Genomic DNA, 19,039 nt, shown 5'->3' on the forward strand with positions numbered 1-19,039 from the left:
AAGTACATGTTCTAGGGTATTTGGTCTGGTCAAGTACAGACTGTCTGACCTTGTATAGTATTTGGGGGGGGTTCCCAGCAGACATGTGAGTGGATATCTAGAGCATGTTTTGACATCAGACTGCCAGCCTATCAGTCAGTAATGTCAGAGTGTCTGTAAAAGTGTTGTTTTTTGTGTCACACTTCGATCTGTCAAGCTTATGTTATGTTCCAACTGGCACCCTATTCCCTATACAATGCTCTACTTTTGACCAGAGCCCTATGAGTCCTGATCAAAAGTAGAGCACTAAAGAGGTGCCATTTGGGGTGCTGCCTTGGAAACCATGATGAGTTGGGCCAATGACAGGTCTCCTGATTTTAGGCTTTCAGTGTTGGACAAACACCTGCCAGTCTGTCATGTCCCAAAAAAAGCAGGAGGTCAAAGTGCAGTCCTCCTGTTTCCTCTCTTCTACGTCTCAAATGACACCATATTCCTTTTATAGTGCACTACCTTTGACCAGGGCCTATAGTGCTCTGGTTAACAGTAATGTACTAAGTTAGGGAATAGGTTGCCATTTGGGATGTAGCATATGTCCCTATGGAGTGGAGCCAGGCTTGTTCTAATGGCCTGTATCTTTACTGACTTTAGTTAACACTGTACTACAATACTCTGTCCAGTATCTTTACTGTCTTTAGTTAACAGTGTACTACAATACTCTGTCCAGTATCAGTCTGTATCTTTACTGTCTTTAGTTAACACTGCACTACAATACTCTGTCCAGTATCTTTACTGTCTTTAGTTAACACTGTACTACAATACTCTGTCCAGTATATTTACTGACTTTAGTTAACAGGGTACTACAATACTCTGTCCAGTATCAGTCTGTATCTTTACTGTCTTTAGTTAACAGTGTACTACAATACTCTGTCCAGTATCTTTACTGTCTTTAGTTAACAGTGTACTACAATACTCTGTCCAGTATCAGTCTGTATATTTACTGTCTTTAGTTAACACTGCACTACAATACTCTGTCCAGTATCTTTACTGTCTTTAGTTAACACTGTACTACAATACTCTGTCCAGTATCTTTACTGTCTTTAGTTAACAGTGTACTACAATACTCTGTCCAGTATCAGTCTGTATCTTTACTGTCTTTAGTTAACACTGTACTATAATACTCTGTCCAGTATCTTTACTGTCTTTAGTTAACAGTGTACTACAATACTCTGTCCAGTATCAGTCTGTATCTTTACTGTCTTTAGTTAACACTGTACTACAATACTCTGTCCAGTATCTTTACTGTCTTTAGTTAACAGTGTACTACAATACTCTGTCCAGTATCAGTCTGTATCTTTACTGTCTTTAGTTAACACTGCACTACAATACTCTGTCCAGTATCTTTACTGTCTTTAGTTAACACTGTACTATAATACTCTGTCCAGTATCTTTACTGTCTTTAGTTAACACTGCACTACAATACTCTGTCCAGTATCTTTACTGTCTTTAGTTAACACTGTACTATAATACTCTGTCCAGTATCTTTACTGTCTTTAGTTAACACTGTACTACAATACTCTGTCCAGTATCAGTCTGTATCTTTACTGTCTTTAGTTAACACTGTACTATAATACTCTGTCCAGTATCTTTACTGTCTTTAGTTAACAGTGTACTACAATACTCTGTCCAGTATCAGTCTGTATCTTTACTGTCTTTAGTTAACACTGCACTATAATACTCTGTCCAGTATCTTTACTGTCTTTAGTTAACACTGTACTACAATACTCTGTCCAGTATCTTTACTGTCTTTAGTTAACACTGCACTACAATACTCTGTCCAGTATCTTTACTGTCTTTAGTTAACACTGTACTACAATACTCTGTCCAGTATCAGTCTGTATCTTTACTGTCTTTAGTTAACACTGTACTATAATACTCTGTCCAGTATCTTTACTGTCTTTAGTTAACAGTGTACTACAATACTCTGTCCAGTATCAGTCTGTATCTTTACTGTCTTTAGTTAACACTGCACTACAATACTCTGTCCAGTATCTTTACTGTCTTTAGTTAACACTGTACTACAATACTCTGTCCAGTATCTTTACTGTCTTTAGTTAACACTGTACTACAATACTCTGTCCAGTATCAGTCTGTATCTTTACTGTCTTTAGTTAACACTGTACTATAATACTCTGTCCAGTATCTTTACTGTCTTTAGTTAACAGTGTACTACAATACTCTGTCCAGTATCAGTCTGTATCTTTACTGTCTTTAGTTAACACTGTACTACAATACTCTGTCCAGTATCTTTACTGTCTTTAGTTAACAGTGTACTACAATACTCTGTCCAGTATCAGTCTGTATCTTTACTGTCTTTAGTTAACACTGCACTACAATACTCTGTCCAGTATCTTTACTGACTTTAGTTAACAGTGTACTACAATACTCTGTCCAGTATCTTTACTGTCTTTAGTTAACACTGTACTACAATACTCTGTCCAGTATCTTTACTGTCTTTAGTTAACACTGTACTACAATACTCTGTCCAGTATCAGTCTGTATCTTTACTGTCTTTAGTTAACACTGCACTATAATACTCTGTCCAGTATCTTTACTGTCTTTAGTTAACAGTGTACTACAATACTCTGTCCAGTATCTTTACTGTCTTTAGTTAACACTGCACTACAATACTCTGTCCAGTATCAGTCTGTATCTTTACTGTCTTTAGTTAACACTGTACTATAATACTCTGTCCAGTATCTTTACTGTCTTTAGTTAACAGTGTACTACAATACTCTGTCCAGTATCAGTCTGTATCTTTACTGTCTTTAGTTAACACTGCACTACAATACTCTGTCCAGTATCTTTACTGTCTTTAGTTAACACTGTACTACAATACTCTGTCCAGTATCTTTACTGTCTTTAGTTAACACTGTACTACAATACTCTGTCCAGTATCAGTCTGTATCTTTACTGTCTTTAGTTAACACTGTACTATAATACTCTGTCCAGTATCTTTACTGTCTTTAGTTAACAGTGTACTACAATACTCTGTCCAGTATCAGTCTGTATCTTTACTGTCTTTAGTTAACACTGTACTACAATACTCTGTCCAGTATCTTTACTGTCTTTAGTTAACAGTGTACTACAATACTCTGTCCAGTATCAGTCTGTATCTTTACTGTCTTTAGTTAACACTGTACTATAATACTCTGTCCAGTATCTTTACTGTCTTTAGTTAACAGTGTACTACAATACTCTGTCCAGTATCAGTCTGTATCTTTACTGTCTTTAGTTAACACTGCACTATAATACTCTGTCCAGTATCTTTACTGTCTTTAGTTAACAGTGTACTACAATACTCTGTCCAGTATCTTTACTGTCTTTAGTTAACACTGCACTACAATACTCTGTCCAGTATCTTTACTGTCTTTAGTTAACACTGTACTACAATACTCTGTCCAGTATCAGTCTGTATCTTTACTGTCTTTAGTTAACACTGTACTATAATACTCTGTCCAGTATCTTTACTGTCTTTAGTTAACAGTGTACTACAATACTCTGTCCAGTATCAGTCTGTATCTTTACTGTCTTTAGTTAACACTGCACTACAATACTCTGTCCAGTATCTTTACTGACTTTAGTTAACAGTGTACTACAATACTCTGTCCAGTATCTTTACTGACTTTAGTTAACACTGCACTACAATACTCTGTCCAGTATCTTTACTGACTTTAGTTAACAGTGTACTACAATACTCTGTCCAGTATCAGTCTGTATCTTTACTGTCTTTAGTTAACACTGTACTACAATACTCTGTCCAGTATCTTTACTGTCTTTAGTTAACACTGTACTATAATACTCTGTCCAGTATCAGTCTGTATCTTTACTGTCTTTAGTTAACACTGTACTACAATACTCTGTCCAGTATCTTTACTGTCTTTAGTTAACACTGTACTACAATACTCTGTCCAGTATCTTTACTGTCTTTAGTTAACACTGTACTACAATACTCTGTCCAGTATCTTTACTGACTTTAGTTAACACTGTACTACAATACTCTGTCCAGTATCTTTACTGACTTTAGTTAACACTGTACTACAATACTCTGTCCAGTATCAGTCTATCTTTACTGACTTTAGTTAACACTGTACTACAATACTCTGTCCAGTATCTTTACTGTCTTTAGTTAACACTGTACTATAATACTCTGTCCAGTATCTTTACTGACTTTAGTTAACACTGTACTACAATACTCTGTCCAGTATCTTTACTGTCTTTAGTTAACAGTGTACTACAATACTCTGTCCAGTATCAGTCTGTATCTTTACTGTCTTTAGTTAACACTGCACTACAATACTCTGTCCAGTATCTTTACTGTCTTTAGTTAACAGTGTACTACAATACTCTGTCCAGTGTCAGTCTGTATCTTTACTGTCTTTAGTTAACACTGTACTATAATACTCTGTCCAGTATCTTTACTGTCTTTAGTTAACAGTGTACTACAATACTCTGTCCAGTATCAGTCTGTATCTTTACTGTCTTTAGTTAACACTGCACTACAATACTCTGTCCAGTATCTTTACTGACTTTAGTTAACAGTGTACTACAATACTCTGTCCAGTATCTTTACTGACTTTAGTTAACACTGCACTACAATACTCTGTCCAGTATCTTTACTGACTTTAGTTAACAGTGTACTACAATACTCTGTCCAGTATCAGTCTGTATCTTTACTGTCTTTAGTTAACACTGTACTACAATACTCTGTCCAGTATCTTTACTGTCTTTAGTTAACACTGTACTATAATACTCTGTCCAGTATCAGTCTGTATCTTTACTGTCTTTAGTTAACACTGTACTACAATACTCTGTCCAGTATCTTTACTGTCTTTAGTTAACACTGTACTACAATACTCTGTCCAGTATCTTTACTGTCTTTAGTTAACACTGTACTACAATACTCTGTCCAGTATCTTTACTGACTTTAGTTAACACTGTACTACAATACTCTGTCCAGTATCTTTACTGACTTTAGTTAACACTGTACTACAATACTCTGTCCAGTATCAGTCTATCTTTACTGACTTTAGTTAACACTGTACTACAATACTCTGTCCAGTATCTTTACTGTCTTTAGTTAACACTGTACTATAATACTCTGTCCAGTATCTTTACTGTCTTTAGTTAACACTGTACTATAATACTCTGTCCAGTATCAGTCTGTATCTTTACTGTCTTTAGTTAACACTGTACTACAATACTCTGTCCAGTATCTTTACTGTCTTTAGTTAACACTGTACTACAATACTCTGTCCAGTATCTTTACTGACTTTAGTTAACACTGTACTACAATACTCTGTCCAGTATCTTTACTGACTTTAGTTAACACTGTACTATAATACTCTGTCCAGTATCTTTACTGTCTTTAGTTAACACTGTACTATAATACTCTGTCCAGTATCAGTCTGTATCTTTACTGTCTTTAGTTAACACTGCACTACAATACTCTGTCCAGTATCAGTCTGTATCTTTACTGTCTTTAGTTAACACTGTACTATAATACTCTGTCCAGTATCTTTACTGTCTTTAGTTAACAGTGTACTACAATACTCTGTCCAGTATCAGTCTGTATCTTTACTGTCTTTAGTTAACACTGTACTATAATACTCTGTCCAGTATCAGTCTGTATCTTTACTGTCTTTAGTTAACACTGTACTACAATACTCTGTCCAGTATCTTTACTGTCTTTAGTTAACAGGGTACTACAATACTCTGTCCAGTATCAGTCTGTATCTTTACTGTCTTTAGTTAACACTGTACTATAATACTCTGTCCAGTATCAGTCTGTATCTTTACTGTCTTTAGTTAACACTGTACTATAATACTCTGTCCAGTATCTTTACTGTCTTTAGTTAACAGTGTACTACAATACTCTGTCCAGTATCAGTCTGTGTTTTCAGACACACATTAGCTACAGTAAACATGCTCCCTCACATACTGTCTTTACTCTCTCTTGTAAATCCTCATTCAGGTGTGTGTGTGTGTGTGTGTGTGTGTGTGTGTACATTCCTCCCGAAGGGGGGGGGAGGAGACTCACTCAACCTGTCTGGCGACCTGCTGTGTGTCAGCCTCCTCTGTTCACACGGCTCAATGTGTCTGTGTACTTGTGCTGGGAGTTGCCACAGTGGCCAACCTCCTGCCAGTTTCCTCCTATAACAACAGCTTCCCAAATGGCACCCTATACCCTCTGGTCCCTCAGGGCTTTGGTCAAAAGAAGTGCACTATGCAGGAAATAGGGAGCCGTTTGAGACTCACAACTGGTGTAATGTAACTGGTGCTGGAGGGGAGATGGAAGAAGGTGATCAATGCATTTCTAGTCCATGTTCTGGTTCTAGTTCTATAATGTCAGGTTCGCCTGCTTGGATATTATTCTGAGGTCATGGTAGTTTGTTTGTGTTTGGAAGTTTAATGACCTCGTCCTTGAGCAACCTGTTAGTCTGTTGGAAACAACATGACGAATAAAGATGTTGTTGGGAAATAATTGAGCTACTACAATAAATATTTTGTACAGTAGCTCCATACTTTGTAAACGGCAGAAGGCTTTCAACGTTGATCTGTCATACTTCCAGACACAGGCCTGTTTTAATTGGCACGGTACGTTTTCCTTTCACTACACTTTCTGAATAGTGAAACAGACTTTATCACTGACTACATCTCCATTCACGTCTATGTTTGGATGAAATTGTATGAGATGGTGTGTTTTTGTTTGGACGGTTATCTGACCTTACAGAAAGAAAGACACTAGTGTTATTTTCTATTTTCCCATGATCCTCTGTTCTCCCCACTGTGTCTGCTCAGCTGCACCCACACAGTGAATAACAGAGCCTGGCTGCTGAAAAGAAACCAGGGACTTTTTTAAATGTCTTTTATTCTAAACTCTTCTCTGAGACAAGAAGCCATCTGCCTCGAGGGAAAAAGACCATAACCGTCACACACACACACACACACACACACACACACTCTCTCTCAATACGTACTGTATACCCCCTCCCTCCTCCTCTCCCCCCTTTCTTTTTCTGTGTCATACATTTTCTTCATCCGCCTGTCTCTCTCTTCCTCCAGATCCCTTACTCTTCTCTCTGCTCTAGTTTAGATCCTCCTCCTGGTCTTTGATAGGATGTCTATCTAGGTGACAAACAGCTTCTCCTGTCCTGACTGTTACCCGTTCAGCCATTTTTAAGTCAAATGTTTTAGATACATGCTTTGTAAACAACAGGTGTAGACAAACAGTGAAATATTTCCTGACTCTTCCCAAAAATGCAGAGGAATAAAAGATGAATAATAGAAAAGTAATAATAAATACACAATGAGTAACGATAACTTAGCTATATACAAGGTACCAGTACTGAGTCGATGTGCAGGGGTACAAGCTAATATTTGTATATATTTTTTTATTTCACCTTTGTTTAACCAGGTAGGCTAGTTGAGAACAAGTTCTCATTTGCAACTGCGACCTGGCAAAGATAAAGCAAAGCAGTTCGACACATACAACAACACAGAGTTACACATGGAATAAACAAACATACCTTTTCTACTGTATTATTGACTGTATGTGCAAATGAGGTAGGATAAGGGAGGTAAGGCAATAAATAGGCCATGGTGGCGAAGTAATTACAATCTAGCAATTAAACACTGGCATGGTAGATGTGCAGAAGATGAATGTGCAAGTAGAGATACTGGGGTGCAAAGGAGCAAGATAAATAAATGCAGTATGGGGATGAGGTAGTTGGATGGGCTATTTACATATGGGCAATGTTCAGGTGGGCTATGTACAGGTGCAGTGATCTGTGAGCTGCTCTGACAGCTGGTGCTTAAAGCGAGTGAGGGAGATGTGTCTCCAGCCTCAGTGTTTTTTGCAGTTCGTTCCAGTCATTGGCAGCAGAGAACTGGAAGGAAAGGCAGCCAAAGGAAGAATTGGCTTTGGGGATGACCAGTGAGAAATATACCTGCTGGAGCGCGTGCTACGGGTGGGTGCTGCTATGGTGATCAGTGAGCTGAGATAAGGCGGGGCTTTACCTAGCAGAGACTTGTAGATAACCTGGAGCCAGTGGGTTTGGCGCCGAGTATGAAGCGAGGGCCAGCCAAAGAGAGCGTACAGGTCGCAGTGGTGGGTAGTATAAGGGGCTTTGGTGACAAAACGGATGGCACTGTGATAGACTGCATCCAATTTTCTGAGTAGAGTGTATGAATCTATTTTGTAAATTACATCGCCAAAGTCAAGGATTGGTAGGACAGTCAGTTTTACAAGGGTACGTTTGGCAGCATGAGTGAAGGATGCTTTGTTGCGAAATAGGAAGCTGATTGTAGATTTAATTTTGAATTGGAGATGCTTAATGTGAGTCTGGAAGGACAGTTTACAGTCTAACCAGACACCTAGGTTTTTGTAGTTGTCCATATATTCTAAGTCAGAACCGTCCAGAGTAGTGATGCTGGACGGGCTGTGTACATATAACTAGGAATAAAGTGACTAGGCAGCAGGCTAGATAATAGACAGTAGCAGCAGCGTACAGTATGTGAGGAGTCTAAGTTAGTGGAAAAACAGTCAATGCAGATAGCTATTTGGCTAACTGGACTAACTATTTAATTACATTTACATTTAAGTCATTTAGCAGACGCTCTTATCCAGAGCGACTTACAAATTGGTGAATTCACCTTCTGACATCCAGTGGAACAGCCACTTTACAATAGTGCATCTAAATCATTAAGGGGGGGTGGTGAGAAGGATTACTTATCCTGTCCTAGGTATTCCTTGAAGAGGTGGGGTTTCAGGTGTCTCCGGAAGGTGGTGATTGACTCCGCTGTCCTGGCGTCGTGAGGGAGTTTGTTCCACCATTGGGGGGCCAGAGCAGCGAACAGTTTTGACTGGGCTGAGCGGGAACTGTACTTCCTCAATGGTAGGGAGGCGAGCAGGCCAGAGGTGGATGAACGCAGTGCCCTTGCTTGGGTGTAGGGCCTGATCAGAGCCTGGAGGTACTGCGGTGCCGTTCCCCTCACAGCTCCGTAGGCAAGCACCATGGTCTTGTAGCGGATGCGAGCTTCAACTGGAAGCCAGTGGAGAGAGCGGAGGAGCGGGGTGACGTGAGAGAACTTGGAAAGGTTGAACACCAGACGGGCTGCGGCGTTCTGGATGAGTTGTAGGGGTTTAATGGCACAGGCAGGGAGCCCAGCCAACAGAGAGTTGCAGTAATCCAGACGGGAGATGACAAGTGCCTGGATTAGGACCTGCGCCGCTTCCTGTGTGAGGCAGGGTCGTACTCTGCGGATGTTGTAGAGCATGAACCTACAGGAACGGGCCACCGCCATGATGTTGGTTGAGAACGACAGGGTGTTGTCCAGGATCACGCCAAGGTTCTTAGCGCTCTGGGAGGAGGACACAATGGAGTTGTCAACCGTGATGGCGAGATCATGGAACGGGCAGTCCTTCCCGGGAGGAAGAGCAGCTCCGTCTTGCCGAGGTTCAGCTTGAGGTGGTGATCCGTCATCCACACTGATATGTCTGCCAGACATGCAGAGATGCGATTCGCCACCTGGTCATCAGAAGGGGAAAGGAGAAGATTAATTGTGTGTCGTCTGCATAGCAATGATAGGAGAGACCATGTGAGGTTATGACAGAGCCAAGTGACTTGGTGTATAGCGAGAATAGGAGAGGGCCTAGAACAGAGCCCTGGGGGACACCAGTGGTGAGAGCGTGTGGCGAGGAGACAGATTCTCGCCACGCCACCTGGTAGGAGCGACCTGTCAGGTAGGACGCAATCCAAGCGTGGGCCGCGCCGGAGATGCCCAACTCGGAGAGGGTGGAGAGGAGGATCTGATGGTTCACAGTATCGAAGGCAGCCGATAGGTCTAGAAGGATGAGAGCAGAGGAGAGAGAGTTAGCTTTAGCAGTGCGGAGCGCCTCCGTGATGCAGAGAAGAGCAGTCTCAGTTGAATGACTAGTCTTGAAACCTGACTGATTTGGATCAAGAAGGTCATTCTGAGAGAGATAGCGGGAGAGCTGGCCAAGGACGGCACGTTCAAGAGTTTTGGAGAGAAAAGAAAGAAGGGATACTGGTCTGTAGTTGTTGACATCGGAGGGATCGAGTGTAGGTTTCTTCAGAAGGGGTGCAACTCTCGCTCTCTTGAAGACGGAAGGGACGTAGCCAGCGGTCAGGGATGAGTTGATGAGCGAGGTGAGGTAAGGGAGAAGGTCCCCGGAAATGGTCTGGAGGAGAGAGGAGGGGATAGGGTCGAGCGGGCAGGTTGTTGGGCGGCCGGCCGTCACAAGTAGCGAGATTTCATCTGGAGAGAGAGGGGAGAAAGAGGTCAGAGCACAGGGTAGGGCAGTGTGAGCAGAACCAGCGGTGTCGTTTGACTTAGCAAACGAGGATCCGATGTCGTCGACCTTCTTTTCAAAATGGTTGACGAAGTCATCTGCAGAGGGGGAGGGGGGGGAGGATTCAGGAGGGAGGAGAAGGTGGCAAAGAGCTTCCTAGGGTTAGAGGCAGATGCTTGGAATTTAGAGTGGTAGAAAGTGGCTTTAGCAGCAGAGACAGAGGAGGAAAATGTAGAGAGGAGGGAGTGAAAGGATGCCAGGTCCGCAGGGAGGCGAGTTTTCCTCCATTTCCGCTCGGCTGCCCGGAGCTCTGTTCTGTGAGCTCGCAATGAGTCATCGAGCCACGGAGCGGGAGGGGAGGACCGAGCCGGCCTGGAGGATAGGGGACATAGAGAGTCAAAGGATGCAGAAAGGGAAGAGAGGAGGGTTGAGGAGGCAGAGTCAGGAGAAAGGTTGGAGAAGGTATGAGCAGAGGGAAGAGATGAAAGGATGGAAGAGGAAAGAGTAGCGGGGGAGAGAGAGCGAAGGTTGGGACGGCGCGATACCATCCGAGTAGGGGCAGTGTGGGAAGTGTTGGATGAGAGCGAGAGGGAAAAGGATACAAGGTAGTGGTCGGAGACTTGGAGGGGAGTTGCAGTGAGGTTAGTGGAAGAACAGCATCTAGTAAAGATGAGGTCGAGCGTATTGCCTCCCTTGTGAGTAGGGGGGGAAGGTGAGAGGGTGAGGTGAAAAGAGGAGAGGAGTGGAAAGAAGGAGGCAGAGAGGAATGAGGTTAAAGTCGCCCAGGACTGTGAGAGGTGAGCCGTCCTCAGGAAAGGAGCTTATCAAGGCATCAAGCTCATTGATGAACTCTCCGAGGGAACCTGGAGGGCGATAAATGATAAGAATGTTAAGCTTGAAAGGGCTGGTAACTGTGACAGCATGGAATTCAAAGGAGGCGATAGATAGATGGGTAAGGGGAGAGAGAGAGAATGACCACTTGGGAGAGATGAGGATCCCGGTGCCACCACCCCGCTGACCAGAAGCTCTCGGGGTGTGCGAGAACACGTGGGCGGACGAAGAGAGAGCAGTAGGAGTAGCAGTGTTATCTGTGGTGATCCATGTTTCCGTCAGTGCCAGGAAGTCGAGGGACTGGAGGGAGGCATAGGCTGAGATGAACTCTGCCTTGTTGGCCGCAGATCGGCAGTTCCAGAGGCTACCGGAGACCAGGAACTCCACGTGGGTCGTGCGCGCTGGGACCACCAGATTAGGGTGGCCGCGGCCACGCGGTGTGGAGCGTTTGTATGGTCTGTGCAGAGAGGAGAGAACAGGGATAGATAGACACATAGTTAACAGGGTACAGAAGAGGCTACGCTAATGCAAAGGAGATTGGAATGACAAGTGGACTACACGTCTCGAATGTTCAGAAAGTTAAGCTTACGTAGCAAGAATCTTATTGACTAAAATGATTGAAATGAAACAGTACTGCTGGAGTAGGCTAGCTGGTAGTGGCTGCGATGTTGACACTACACTAATCAAGTCGTTCCGTCGAGTGTAATAGTTTCTACAGTGCTGCTATTCGGGGGCTAGCTGGCTAGCTAGCAAGGTTGATTGCGTTCCGTTACTTTAAAAGAACGACAATAGCTGGCTGGCTAACCTAGAAAATCGCTCTAGGCTACACAATTGTCTTAGATACAAAGACGGCTATGTAGCTAGCTAGCTACCATCAAACAAAACAAACCGTTGTACTGTAATAGTTACTACAGTGCTGCTATTTGGGGGCTAGCTGGCTAGCTACGTTAGAAGAACGACAATAGCTGGCCAGCTAACCTAGAAAATCGCTCTAGGCTACACAATTGTCTTAGATACAAAGACGGCTATGTAGCTGGCTAGCTACGATCAAACAAATCAAGCCGTTGTACTGTAATGAAGTGAAATGAAAATGTGATACTACCTGTGGAACGACGCGGAATGTTGACCGGGTAGTTGGAGTTCAATTCGGTAGAGGTTGGCTAGCTGTTGGCTAGCTAGCTAGCAGCATTTCCTACGTTAAGGACGACAAATAGCTGGCTAGCTAACCTCGGTAAATTAAGATAATCACTCTAAGTCTACACACTCTAAACTGCACAATTATCTTGGATACGAAGACAACTATGTAGCTAGCTGACACTACACTAATCGAGTCGTTCAGTTGAGTGTAATAGTTTCTACAGTGCTAGTGGACAGTGGATGTTAGCTAGCTGCTTAGCTAGCTGCTGGGCAGATACGTTAGGACGACGAAATACGATAATTATGCAATTGTCGTTGATACAAAGACGGCTATGTAGCTGGCTAAGAAGAAATTGCTAAGATTAGACAAATCAAACCGTTGTACTATAACGAAATGTAATGAAAAGTTATAAAAAGTTATACTACCTGCGGACCGAAGTGTAGATGCGGCCGCTCGCTCTACCGGAACCGGTAGTCTCAAGGCCTCGGAGGTTGAAGATTCGGTGCAGTGGTACTGCTTGTCATGCGGTAGCAGAGTGAACAGTCTCTATGACTTGGGTGGCTGACAATTTTTATGGCCTTCTTCTGACACTGCCTGGTCGAGAGGTCCTGGATGGCAGGGAGTTCGACCTCAGTGATGTTCTGTAGCGCCTTGCGGTCGGATACCAAGCAGTGACGCAACCAGTCATGCTCTCAATTGTGCAGCTGTAGACCTTTTTGAGGTTCTGAGGCCCCATGCCAAATCTTTTCAACCTCAGAGTGAAGAGGCATTGTCGTGCCCTCTTCACGACTGTGTTGGTGTGTGTGAACCATGATAGATCCTTAGTGATGTGGACACCGAGGAACTTGAAGCTCTCAACCCACAACACTACAGCCCCATCGATGTGAATGGGGGCTGCTCGGCCCTTAGTTTCCTGTGGTCCATCATCGGCTCCTTGGCTGACGTTGAAGGAGAGGCTGTTTTCTTGGTACCACAATGCCAGGTCTCTCTGATCTCCTTATAGGCTGTCTCATCAGGATCAGGCCTACCATAGTGGTATCATCAGCAAACTTAATGATGGTGTTGTAGTCGTGTGCGCCCACAGGGAGTACAGGAGGGGAATACGTACGCACCTCTGAGGGGTCCCCGTGTTGAGGGTCAGTTTGGTGGATGTGTTGTTGCCTACCCTCTCCACCTGGGGGCGGCCCGTCAGGAAGTCCAGGATCCAGTTGCAGTGGGAGGTGTTCAGTCCCAGGGTCCATAGCTTAGTGATGAGCTTGGAGGGCACTAAGGTGTTCCTCTTGTCCAGGTAGGAGAGGGCAATGTAGAGCTGTTAGGGAGGTTTGTGAATTGGTGAGGGTCCAGAGTATCTGGGATTATAGTGTTGATATGAGCCATGACCAGCCTTTCAAAGCATTTCATGGCTGCAGGTGTGAGTGCTTCGGGGTGATAATCAATTAGACATGTTACCTTGGCATTCTTAGGCACTGGGACTATGGTGGTCTGCTTGAAACACGTAGGCATTACAGACGGGGTCAGATAGAGGTTGAAAATGTCAGTGAAAACACTTGCCAGCTGGTCAGTGCTCTGAGTAAGTGTCCTGGTAATCCATATTTATCCTGGTAATCCGGCCTTGTGAATGTTAACTTGTTTAAAGATCTTACTCCCACTGGCTTCGGAGAGCGTGATCCCGCAGTCATCCGGAACAACTGGTGCTCTCATACATGGTTCAGTGTTGCTTGCCTCAAACAGAGGTATAGAAGGCATTTAGCTTATCTGGTAGGCTTGTGTCACTGAGCAGCTCGCGGCTGGGTTTCCCTTTTGTAATCTGTGATAGTTTGCAAGCCCTGCCACATCCGAAGAGCATCAGTGCCGGCATAGATCGAATCATACTAAGTTGTGCATTGACCATTTTGCCTGTTTGATGGCTTGTCAGAGGTTGTAGCAGGATTTATGTGTCCTGATTAGTGTCCCTCCCGCTAATTGAAAGCGGCAGCCCTAGCCTTTTCAGTGCGGATGTTATCTGTAATCCATGACTTCTGGTTGGGATATGTACGTACGGGCACTGTGGGGACAACGTTGTTGATACACTTATTAATGAAGCCGGTGACTGATGAATCCCATAACACATTCCAGTCTACAGTAGTGAAACAGTCCTGTAGCTTAACAACCACTTCCTTATTGAGCACGTCATTGGTACTTCCTGTTTTTGAGTTTTTGCTTGTAAGCACAAATCATGAGGACAGGGTTATGGTTAGGGAGAGCTTTGTATGTGTTTGTGTGTGGAGTAAATGTTTTGTCTCATCTAGTTGCACAGTTGACATGCTGGTAGAAATGAGAAGACATTACTTCTGTAGCTACAGCACAATATGGTCCTCAGTCTACGTTACGGAAGTTTGGACGGTGTATAGGAGGCCCAAAGCCATATTTTTAAAACGGCTTCTATGTCTATTACAACTTTTTTAAAGCTGCCTATCCTCTCATTTCAGCTGAAGTGCTTTTGTCTCTGAGCTGAGTGAGCTTCAAGCATATTTCTCTCTCCCTTAGGATCATTCCCTTCCTCAACGATTCTACCCTTCCAGCTCTTCAACATTCAATCACAGCTACAAAATCCTCTGTTCTAGTTTAATTCTGACATTCCCTCATTCTTTCTCTTCACAGATTAACTGCATTGCTGACCCTAATTTCAACATTTCATTTCAGTAACCCTGAATGTCCACTAGTTTGAGTTGTCTACTTCCCATTTGATTGTATTGTTAATCAAGAGGAGCTGATGAGGCCCTCCTGGTGTTTTAGGAGTGGATGTTTAGAAGGAGAGTCGCTCAATGTGTTGTAGTGCTGTAGATTCGGCAACATCCCCCCCACTGAGTCAGGACATGGCCACCATGAACTCTGCCTGGGACCTGACAGGGATTTGGTCACCGTGGGATTACACCTTGAGTGGGGATTACGGCCATAATCCCTGCCAATCCCAGTGATGACCATGGTCGGGTGCTGTTCTGCTGGGGGGGTTTAAGAGCAGAGCAGAGGGATTGGTGGGAGCAGGCTGGAGTCATAGCGGCTGTTTGGAGTCTGGCTGCAGTCTAGGCAGGGAGAGGAAGACCACCAGTGGATTGTGAGGCATGAATGTCGAGATGTAGTTGACTAATCGGTTTCTACTGGACTGGAAGGAATCTAGGAGCATGTCATAGTGCCAGGACTCCTGTTGTGTGGAGGGGACTTGGTTCTGTAACTGTTGTTGGTGGGGAGGTTTGTTACCGTGGGCTACTGGCAGTTCAGTATCTCCAGTTGAGTGTGTATGTCCGGGAGGCAACGTGCTAATAGGTAGTGTGACATGGTTCTCTGTGTCTGTAGAGAGTTTGACAGCAGCCATTGATCCTGCTTTAGATTGCTGCTGAGCTGTACTGATAGCTCCCCCTCACCCCACACACACTCACTCTAACCCCACACACCCACCTAGCCCCTCCCCACCAACCAAGGGACTCTCCTCCTAGCCCCTCCCCACCAACCAAGGGACCCTCCCCCCGGACTTCTCTCTCTCCTATTGGGTGTGTGTGAATGAGAGCCATTGTGTGAGGCACACTCCTGCCCTGGGGGCCGCCCACTTCTGCTGGCTGCTCTCTGTTTCTTTTCCCTGGAGCTGGAGCTCAGAACAGATGCAGAGCCGCCCCCATCCTGACTGTCAGTCTGTACCCTCCTGGGTCCCAGCAGCAGCAGGAAGAGGAGTAGGAGGAACAGAGGGAGAAGGAGGGGAGAGGAGCACAGCGGCTGTGCCCTCCTCGTTGGGCGGCTGCAGCCGGCATCTGTTACCCAGCACTGGGCGCTACGTCCTCCAGCACACACCACACGGCTCACCAGAGGAGACCGAGGCTCTGTGGGAGCCCGGACTAGGACCAGGACAGGGGGACACAGTCAGACACACGGCAGCGGCCATGGAAGTGGAGGAAGGGAGCCGGGGTCCGGGAGGAGGGATAGGGCCAGGAGATGTAACGGTCCACAAGACCAAGAGAGGGGAGCGGAAGAGGCAGGAGCTACTGGCCTTCGCCCTGAGGGTCAAGTTGGGGAGCAGGAGAACTTTACTCTGGAAGCCTCTAAAACTGTTGGCTTCCTGTCCACAGATCACCACTTCTCCTCTGGTACGGCACAGCACCCTGAAAGACTGCCCCTCCGAGAAGCAGAGCTCCTATGACAAGATCCACAACTTCAAGGTGAGATGTTTTGTTTGATTGAACCTTTTTAAAGGAGGATGTAGTGAGGTACTGGGAGGGAGGGAGGGAGGGAGGGAGGGAGAGTCGACTGCTTTAGGACCTCTGTAGGAGGTCTGCCTCTCTGTAGATTCTTTGTTCAAAGCTCTGTTCGAAGCTCTTTCACCTCAGGAAATGATTCCATTCCTACAGGCAGCTCTGCTTGTCCATGCAGGCTCTGGGAGATTAAGTCCTGTCAGGTTGATCTGAAACTTAAAAGTGACATTCCTCAATGTGACAAAGTAACCGATTTCAATGACTCTTTTTATCTGCCTAGTGAGCTGCCTACCTGTCACTAGACTGGCTACCGGTTAGGTACCATTATAACAGAGACTGATGTTATTCATCTTTATGTGCTTTCATGATGAAAGCTGTCTTGTGGGCACGTGCAGCTGTCAGCCATATGTCTAAATCTATCGACTGTGCTTCATGGATATGGCTTATGTTTTAACCCATTAACGGCTGTGAACATTGATTGGCTGAGATTTTCGAGTACTTTAACCTTTGTTTCATCTTGATTTTCAAAAACAGAAATACAGTTGATATATTGAATACAACAAATGATTTTGGTGCGTGAGACCAACACAAACTTGGCAGTAAACCTAACCAGTATTTTTGACCTCTCAGCTTCATCAAATCTAAACATTTCAAACCGAAAACTAGAGAAAATTAACAATGACAAATGGTTTGATGAAGAAAGCAAAAACCTAAAAGAAATTGAGAAACCTATCCAACCAAAAACATAGAGACCCAGAACCTGAGCCTACGCCTATGGTGAATCACTAAAACAATACAGAAAGAACAGCACTTCAGGAATCAGCTCAATGTAATTGAAGAATCCATAGACTCTTAGAAGACCCTAAACAAACAACAACACAGAGTGATCTATCAAATGAAAATGAATGGGTAAATCACTTCTCCAATCTTTATGGCCCTACAACAAAGAACAAACCGCAGAAACATGATCAAATACACATTTTAGAATCAACTATACAAGACTACCAGAACCCACTAGATTATCAAATTGCATTGAATGAACTACAGGACAAAATACAAACCCTCCAACCCAAAAAATCCTGTGGTGCTGGTGTCCTCAATGAAATTATAAAATATACAATCCACAAATTCCAATTGGCTATACTTAAACTCTTTAACATCATCCTTAGCTTAGTCATCTTCCCCAATATTTGTAATCAAGGACTGATCACCCCAATCCACAGAAGTGGAGACAAATTTGACCCTAATAACTACTGTGGGATATGTGTCAACAGCAACCTTTGGAAAATCCTCTGCATTATCATTAAAAGCAGACTCATACATTTTCTCAGGGAAAACAATGTACTGAGCAAATGTCAAATTGGCTTTTACCAAATGATCATAAAACAGACCATGTATTCACGCTGCACACCCTAACAAACAAACAAATCCAGTTTGGGATTAGGGTCTGCTATACAAATTGATGGAAATTGGTGTTGGGGGAAAAACATACGACATTATAAAATCCATGTACACGGTTAAAATTGGAAAAACACTAATTTTCTTTCCACAGGGCTGGGGGGTGAGACAGGGATGCATCTTAAACCCCCCACCTTCTTCAACATATATCAACGAATTGACGAGGGCTCTGAATCTGAAGTCAAATGTCTAGTGTTTGCTGATGATCTGGTGCTTCTGTAACCAACCAAGGAGGGCCTACAGCAGCACCTAGATCTTCTGCACAGATTTGGTCAGACCTGGGCCCTGACAGTAAATCTCAGTGAGACTAAAATAATGTCCTCCCGGTTGGCGCAGTGCTAGTTGTGCCACCAGAGATTCTGGGTTCGAGCCCAGGCTCTGTCGCAGCCGGCCGCCCATGGGGTGGTGCACAATTGGCCCAGTGTCGTCCGGGTTAGGGAGGGTTTGGCCGGCAGGGATGGGTGCGGCTGGCTTCCAGGTTGGATGTGCATTGTGTCAAGAAGCAGTGCTGCTTGGTTGGGTTGTGTTTTGGAGGACGCATGGCTCTCGACCTTCACCTCTCCTGAGTCCGAATGTTTTTTTTTTTGACATACCAATTAGGATCTGGCTAAAAATACTTAAATCAGTTATAGAACCCATTGCCCTTTATGGCTGTGAGGTCTGGGGTCCGCTCACCAACCAAGAATTCACAAAATGGGACAAACACAAATATCCTCTGTGTACAATGTAAAGCACCAAATAATGCATGCAGAGCAGAATTAGGCCGATATCTTGCTAATGATCAAAATCCATAAAAGAGCCATTAAATTCTCCAACCACCTAAAAGGAAGTGATTCCCAAACTGTCGATAACAAGCTGGCTGGTCCTGGGGCTTTGTTTGCAGACCCCACAGAGCCCCAGGACAGCAACACAATTAGACTCAACCAAATCATAAAAAAACAAAAATATACTTTTTTGACACATTGGAAAGAATTAACAAAAACAACAGGGCAAACTAGAATGCTACTTGGCCCTAAACAGAGAGTACACAGTGGCAGAATA

At 44.0% G+C, this 19,039-nt stretch overlaps 1 protein-coding gene across 1 annotated transcript in view; it reads left to right on the top strand.

Annotated features, from left to right (window-relative positions):
• The window catches only part of LOC135529513 (beta-chimaerin-like), a 55,895-nt gene that overhangs the window by 22,637 nt on the left and 14,219 nt on the right, over positions 1-19,039 (top strand). The window contains exon 7 of the mRNA XM_064958203.1: positions 16,418-16,507. Within this exon, the coding sequence (XP_064814275.1) occupies positions 16,418-16,507 (90 nt within the window). The remainder of the gene's footprint in view (positions 1-16,417; positions 16,508-19,039) is intronic.

This window comes from Oncorhynchus masou, unplaced genomic scaffold, assembly GCF_036934945.1.
Source record: "Oncorhynchus masou masou isolate Uvic2021 unplaced genomic scaffold, UVic_Omas_1.1 unplaced_scaffold_1173, whole genome shotgun sequence".
Classification (NCBI taxonomy): domain Eukaryota; kingdom Metazoa; phylum Chordata; class Actinopteri; order Salmoniformes; family Salmonidae; genus Oncorhynchus; species Oncorhynchus masou.